This window comes from Cyphomyrmex costatus, unplaced genomic scaffold (assembly GCF_001594065.2).
Source record: "Cyphomyrmex costatus isolate MS0001 unplaced genomic scaffold, Ccosl1.0 scaffold43, whole genome shotgun sequence".
In the NCBI taxonomy this organism is placed as follows: Eukaryota; Metazoa; Arthropoda; class Insecta; order Hymenoptera; family Formicidae; genus Cyphomyrmex; species Cyphomyrmex costatus.
In genome coordinates, this window is record NW_017278534.1 from 79,496 (window position 1) to 87,544 (window position 8,049).

The 8,049-nt window shown below is 29.5% G+C and overlaps 1 protein-coding gene across 3 annotated transcripts; it reads right to left on the minus strand.

Moving 5' to 3' along the window:
* ohgt (E3 ubiquitin ligase component cereblon) lies at window positions 1-6,287 on the minus strand. 3 transcript variants are annotated; one of them, XM_018544243.1, is made up of 8 exons: window positions 6,067-6,287; window positions 5,234-5,299; window positions 3,152-3,243; window positions 2,691-3,035; window positions 865-1,117; window positions 642-787; window positions 342-538; window positions 1-259 (listed from the first exon to the last, which is right to left on the minus strand). In XM_018544243.1, the coding sequence occupies exons 1-8, from the start codon at window positions 6,125-6,127 to the stop codon at window positions 106-108; spliced, it is 1,314 nt and encodes a 437-aa protein (XP_018399745.1). In that variant the 5' UTR covers window positions 6,128-6,287; the 3' UTR covers window positions 1-105. The 3 variants fall into 3 exon arrangements, with proteins under 3 accessions (XP_018399745.1, XP_018399747.1, XP_018399746.1); XM_018544245.1 differs by having other exon boundaries at window positions 2-259; window positions 5,253-5,299; window positions 6,067-6,100; XM_018544244.1 differs by lacking the exon at window positions 6,067-6,287 and having other exon boundaries at window positions 2-259; window positions 3,152-3,257; window positions 5,234-5,298.
* Between the last annotated feature and the right edge of the window lie 1,762 nt (window positions 6,288-8,049).

An 8,049-nucleotide genomic window follows, 5' to 3' on the forward strand; every position in this document is an offset into this window, starting at 1 on the left:
CTGTAATATAATATATAAATATGACGTACGGCTTTGAAGAATATCCATCTAATAACTACTAAAACAGTTACAATGCTTAATATATATTAATGTTTAAACCTCTGTTTATTTCTTCTTCTTAACTTTTAAATCTTTATTTTTTAAACTTTTGCGTGTTAATCCCCAAAATTCTTTGGGCCTTAAATTACTCTGAACTGCTGTGAACTTCCAACCAACGTGATGACGACAACCTTTACAGATAGCTATTGTCCATGCATATCTAAAATGATAGTTATTACTGTTATTAAAGAGAAAATAAAATTCGCACATGATTTATAATATACTACAGTGTCGTATTTTACCCTGGAAACCAGCTATAATCAGTTGAAGGATCTGAATCACTAAGTACAACTCCTTGAACATGATAAAAAGTTATGGTTTCATGTATAATACCACCAGGATTGACATAAGTAGCCTGTGGACCTTCTTTATTCATTGGGAACATATGTGACTGCCTCCCAATAAAGGTTTCACAATTAACGCATACATATATCTTATCCTTCAAACCAAAGATGTTAATATTAAAAGTGATATATAAAAAATGCACACATACTCTAATTATTATATATACAATAATATAATACTATTATATATATATATACCTCTACAAGATACTTTATTTCTCTTTGTAATCGAGAAATAGCACAGTCATAAGATAACAACATGAGTCTTTCATTGTGATCCATTAAGATGTTTTGTGCGACCCAAAAGGACAAATCTATGGGATTTTTGGGTATACTACCACCTCCTAAAATGTAAATTGTACTTTTAATAATTGTGATAAATATTAAAATATAATTTTATTTATACATTTACAATACTTACTAGTTTCAAGAAACTGCAGATGTTGGCGTATTCTAAATGAAAGTCTTACAGGGTCGTACTGTCTATAAACCCAAGCTGGCCAAGCAGTTACTGCGGCGTCCAAGTTTTCTACTCTTTCCTGTTTTTTCATATCTTCTTCAGAATCGATCGAAATTCTTAAATGATCTAATGAGGCTAAGCGTTGGTCCAAAAACGGTGGCTCAAGTGTTATCTCTGGTAATACTTTAACGTTGGCCGAAATTTTATGATTATCCTGATTGTAAGTAGTATCAAATTATTATAAACAAATTATAATGAACAATGTATTGTAAAATGTTTAACTAAAATAATACTATATTATCAAAATTAAAATTCTATAATACCCTATGCTCAAAAATATTAAAATTATTAAATTGTAGCTTATTCAGTGCTGATCACTCTTATATGTATGTAGTTGAATTATTTGTAAACATAATATTTACATAATTAATAATTAAGCAATTATTACATAATTAAATATTTATTATTTACGTCGCCTGAAAAAGACGTTGTTCCTACTTAGACCGATTATTGCGAAAAATATTACTAAGGCCTCGGTAGTCTAACTGGTAGATGCTCGCACAGAATGTCAGAGATCCAGGTTTGACTCCCGAGGTAATATTTTTCGTAATATAATGTAAGACCTGCGCCGAGAAAATGTTGGACACTCGAACGCGAAGCCGGAACTCGAACCGAGGCCCCGAAAAATTCGGATTAGAAAGCCACTGTCTTGCCGCGGAACCACACAACCCGACGATAGGATCTTAGTTTATTTCCTACAATAAATTAATTATTTACAGATTTTTAATATGTCATTCATAGATTTTAATGTCATTCAACATTATTAAGATCCAAGATGCTATGGGCATAAAAATTGTTAAATTGGTAGATAATTTAACTCATGATATTATTGTGGTAGTTTTGTAGAGTAGCGTTTCAAAACTGAAAAAATCTTCGGCGCGCGGTTCAAAACTACATGCGTAATATATAAATTCACGCGAAATTATAATAGCACCTAAGAAATAAGCTCGATTGTTAAAGGCAATTTCTTATTGATTGTGTTTTTCACATGATCCTATAAGATTTAGTATTTAAATATAATTACATATATTTGATTAATTGATCAAATGAATAAGTTCCCGAAATTGAATGAGATGCTACGCCAAAAGTGAACATGTTTTCCGCGAACAATCTTTAGCGTTCGGACAGCGCAAAAACACGTATCGTGACAAAATGATATAAAAATTATAAAAGAGAATATTAAGTGACACTAGTATAAACGTAGAATCAGAATTTAAACAAAATAGTTACAGAGTTGTAGTCTGCAAATCCAAAATAAATGTACAAAGTTTTGTGATAAGTAATTATAGTCGCACGTCTTAATGCAAGCGGTGTCTTGTGGAGAATGACTACAGCCGCGTCCGTCGTAATGAAAGAGTTAATTATGTAAATATTATGTAAATTTTAACTCTTTTATGAAAATTGCCATTTTTGTATTTATTTTTTAAATTAAAAATTTTTAACTGGACAAAATTCCACTAAAATCTAAATGTGACCAATAGTTTTTATTACAAATGTAATCTAAACTATCGCACCTTTTAGATTATATATAAATTATATTTAATAGTTTTTACAGATCTCCAATATATTTAATTGCCATTTATTAAAAAATGCTTTAAACTTTCCGAATAACTTCATACGATCTAACAATTGTTGTAAACATAATTTGTATATATTTATATATACATACTAATTATAATAAATAGACAAACTCCTGATAAATTAAATATTTATATATAAAAACTAACCTGTGTGATAATACGTAATATTTTAAAGCGTTGTCTGCCTTTAGCTTTTAAACGAAATTCTCGTCGACCATGATCCAACCATATACCTCCATCTGTATACTCGTAGATTTCAGCAGTTGTTCCTATTCGTTCCATATCAGGATTACCATAGCACACGACACCGAAAGTACGATCATTTTGTATACAAGTTTGTAACATCTCTATAGTCTGAGTGCCAAAGACTGTCATAGGTAACGTTTGTCCAGGAAACAATACAGAATGCTTTACTAATAATGGTAGATTTATGTAAATACCATCATCCAATATAGTTCTTCCTCTCAATTCCTCTAAATTTTGTCCCAAATACTATACAGAATAAATTCAATTACATATAGTTTCAAGTTACATGTGTTACAAATTAACATATAACTAATAGTATATTATGTTATATATCTTTAGAATGTTAGAAAATATATACTTACAGAATGTGCTGCTGGTAATGTCACATCAAATGTATTTTCAGAGGGTACTGGTACGTCATCCATATTGGGCTCTAGTCTATTGCTTGACAGATCTAAGAATGCATTACTGTTCATCATATATTTGATGATACATTAAATATATACATATATTTTTTTCTTTTTTATATTATGATACAAACGTAAAATTCAACAATTAAATATATACACTTAATAAATACGTATAAATTACTTGAACTGTTTTAGAGAAAAAATAAAATAAGTATGTTTACTATTATTAGTATACACTTTAATAGAATATTAATAAAATAAATAGCCTAAAAAGCATACTAATTGATATAAATTCTTTAAAAATTGCGTATCTTGTTACCAAATTGTTTATGAATTGAATTATACGTACATTATTTGATTAAAATTAAAAATAAATAATAACATAATCTTTGGTATGATACCTAATATAAATACAGGGAATAGAAGCTAATATGTTACTTATAATGCTAAAACTTTTTATTGTTACTATGTTACAATAACAATTTGATAATGACGGTGTAAATGACGTTTTCATAACGGTAATGATAACTCCTAAGTTGGAAAAGTCAATCATTACATGATACAAATTGAGGAAATTACTCGTTACTTACGAGTTAATTACGAAAAAAAAACTTGCTATTTGTGTAATGAGTTATTTTTATTCTCTTATTTTTATTCGTTACTTGTAAGCACAGTCTTATAACTTACTTATAATTTACTTAATTATCGTAACAGTCACAAAAAATTATACAGTTAGGTATGTTTAAGCTTTTAAAGATGACATACCTAACTTTATATCCTAAGTTACCATATTGCCTTTCTTAATTATCTCTATATAAAATCCTTTTACCAGTATAATTCTATGACTCATTGTTAGTAGGACGTTTGATGTAAGTTTCATACAAATTTTTCTTTATTTGATTATTTCGTAGACTTATTTTGGTATGCTTGTTTCAAAAATACAAAGAATATACAAGTATTCAGTATATTTTTTAATAAAATATATATAATTTATTGTAATATAACAGGAACATTTTGAACGTTACATTGCTCAGCATCAGTTTCTTCATCTCCAATGAGTTCAATCAATTGATTATTCTATTAGAATTGATCAATAAAATTATCATTAAGTAAAATTAGTCTATTGATACTCAATCGCCCAATCAAATTGATCATCAAAGGTGAAATCAACTCTTATACATGTTTTCGCTAAACTGCAATAGCAAATGTGTAATTACATTTGCAAGTAAAAAATACTGTTGACTCCTTTAACGTGTTTACTGATAAATTAAAGTTCATAAATGTATAAAAATATAGGTATAATATACATATGTACTCGTATAAGTTACCCACAGTATGACAACAGAATTAACAACAGATTTTGTTAGATATTGTAATAAATCCGATATCATTTGTGTCTGCATTAAATTCGTATTTTGCCAGTAGAACCTGCAGATATAATCTGACAGCAGATAATCGACACAAACTAAACAAAATTAATCATTTCATACCCAATATCCAGAAAGGGATTGAAACAGGAATAGAAATTTGTTTGGTCATTGTCAAATCCAAACTTTATTTTAACTTTATAATCCATTACAATCAAAATAAAATTTACGAATTCTTTGAATTCATTTTAACCTATAATGTAGAATTGACAGAAAATTTGTATTTCTTTCCATCAAAAAAAATTTTACAGAAAAAAAATGGACTACACAATCCATTTTAATGCATGACATAGGATTTATACTGATATTTCTATTTCTTTCAATCGAAAAAAATTTGGTGCAAAAAATAAGCTCTGCAATCCATACTAATATAGCTGTGTTAGTTTACGTCTTAAGACTGTATTAAATATAAGAATCAACTATTATATCTTGATTTTTTTCTATATTGCATTGCATGCTTAAAAAATTAAAAGTTAGCAAAATAAAACTGCTTTAATTTTTAATGCAATAACTTAATAAAATTACATTATATATATATATATATATATAAGTTATCTTGTAGAAACTAAAAGATTTATTATGGCGTAAAATATATCAGAGAATATACCTAGTTCAACTGTGCTTACATCTGACCAATTTTCATGATCTTCATCTGGGCCACTATGTGGAGACTCTGCAAAGTAATTTTATTTCAATATTACATATTTGAATACAATATTATTTTTATATTTATAAGCTGATCTTATAATGAGTCAGTATCTAGTCAGAAAGCTTACGTTTTAACTAGTCTTAATCTAAATTGTGATGATTATATATATAATTCTTTGCATTTACAAGTTGTTAATTATACAGAGAGTTATTTAACTCAATTAATGGAAAAAAAAATTAAGTTAAATTATATAAAGCTAGTCTTAAGAGAATCAGTAGTCTTATAATTAGTCATACGAGTTGGCTGTTAGTCAACTTCACTGATTCACCAACAATACTGAATAAGCTTTCTACAATAAGTCATTATCCAATATTTGTGTATTTATGAGCCATAAGAAATTTATCAATCATAGAGAGTCAAATATAAGAAGAATAATCAGTTATAGGCTGCTTTCCAGCTACGACACAAGTAGACACTGTGTAACACAGTGAATCATTGCATCCCTGTTGTTTGCCTACGTTAAACGAGGATGAAACGATTCTCTGTGTTACACAGTGTCTGATTCTGTCCTTGCTGGAAAGCACCCATAATTGGTTATATATATATATAATTTCTTATGATTTAAGATTTAAAAATTTGATAGGCTTAAAAGCCCATGAAACTACTAATTGTGGAATCAGCATAACTAATAATAAATCATATATTCTTTTTTGTTGCATGTAACCTTATACCGTATGTTTTATAGGTTTTACAGTACATGCGCATTAAATAATTCTGTCCTAAAAACATACCCATTATAGGTATATCGCCATATTCACTTTGTTCAGTGTCATAATCTTCATCAATATCCATTATTACCTATCACACTACGTAAATGAAATCTTTAATTCGTTTGTAAACAAACTCTAAACTCAATATTTCTACAATGCACTATCTTCTGATGTAAGGTAAGATTGTTTGTAATGTAACAAGCAAGTACGCAACGCAGGATGATAGAGCCAGATGCCAGGTGATGTCGGATGCTAGGATGAGTATCTTGAGCATGCGCAGATATAGTTCCATAAACTGCTCGATACTTTTACAAATACAAACACCATCAACGAGATACTATTAAAGAACGTTAAAGTGATGCTGGACCTGCACGCCTGTATTATCAATAAAACTAGCGTTTTTGACGTTTTCGTTCCTGTTTGATTTCTTCATAATAGTTTCACAGAATAAAAATTCCTTCTCCACGATTTAAATACTTATGCTAATGTATCTGCCCCTCGTCTATACTGTGTCTAAAGCTGGAAAAAATATGAAATTACAGATTTCTTTATTCATTTTTATCTTCAGCGTTAGTCGCCATACTGAAAACGGAAACGTCGAAAACGCTAGTTTTATCGGTAATACAGGCGGCTTCAGCATCCTCTTAAGGATGCTGGAGCGACGGCTGAACTTGATCGACGTCGATAGTACACAGCTTTTAGTTCCAAATACGATAATATTGACATATTTTATTCGTTTCTTATATTATTTTGTATATCGTTGTTCTTACTCAACGCATTTATCTGTCCTTATCTAACATATTGCAACGCCATCTCTCGTAAAATCGAGAAACTACTGTCAGACGTAATCTCGGTTTGTTATTATTTTGCGTCTTCGTTGAGTGTATATATAAACAAATTTACCTAATTTGCAGTTCAATAAAAATCTCTTGTTTGGAGCTTTCAATCTTAGTTCTGAGTGTTGTTTGTTCACGTAAGGGCTGCGCAGAATAAAAGGAACAGAGAACAGAGAATCAACCTATCAGAAATCATGTACTATGGAATACACACTGTTTATTCCACAGTATATGAATTCTGATAGGTTGAAATTCTTATTCTCTGTTCTCTGTTCCTTTTATTCTGCGTAGCCCTAATACGCTGGGTGTTGAACTGTCATTTGATCTCCATACAAGCTGTAGAACTTTCTTTATTAAGGAAACATTTATGTCAAATGACAACTCTACGAGATGAAAAAAATTCAAGTTTTTAATTTTTTTTTGATTTCAGTATAAAATCCAGTTGAGCACTAACCAATTTTGCGTCTACTTTAATCCTGTAAAAGGATTTTTTTGTCTGTTTAGTCAATTCGGAGATATTCCTTCAACTATAATGTACCCATTTTCAACTGTAATTTAATTGATGCTGGACCCGCCTGTATTATCGATAGAATAGATTTTTAATTATAATTAAAATATTATATATATTAAGAAAGGAAGGATCCCGTTTGCCTGCAATCCTAATTGCACACATCACTCCATATATGCATCACTCACATTGGTCGGTGCCTAGTAACTCTTCTTTGCCTTTACCAATGAGGTTATATAATATTATTTTTAAATTCTGACCATTAACGGTCCATTCTAGATGTCGATGGAGTCAACACAAGCGTCGTTCTTTCTTAACAAAGATGAATGACACTTCGTCACTCACTTGTGAAGTACACTTGTGAAGTATAACAAATTTTTCAAGTATGTTAATTGGTTGCAGAACAAAGAAAATCTTTTTGTTTTGCAGCCAATCAACAGATTTGAAAAGCTTGTAAGATAAAAAAATAGATGAATGTAATATTAGCTTAAAGATACAAATGATACAATTTAGATAAAGCAGCTGATTTGAATTTCGCGCGAATTGCAATTAACCAATAAACCGTTACACTTGGAAACCCAGGATATGCTGCTCATGGTCCATAATCCGTACTTAATAGTCATATAGTCAAAGGTCTTAGCCTTTACGTCCACGTAAACA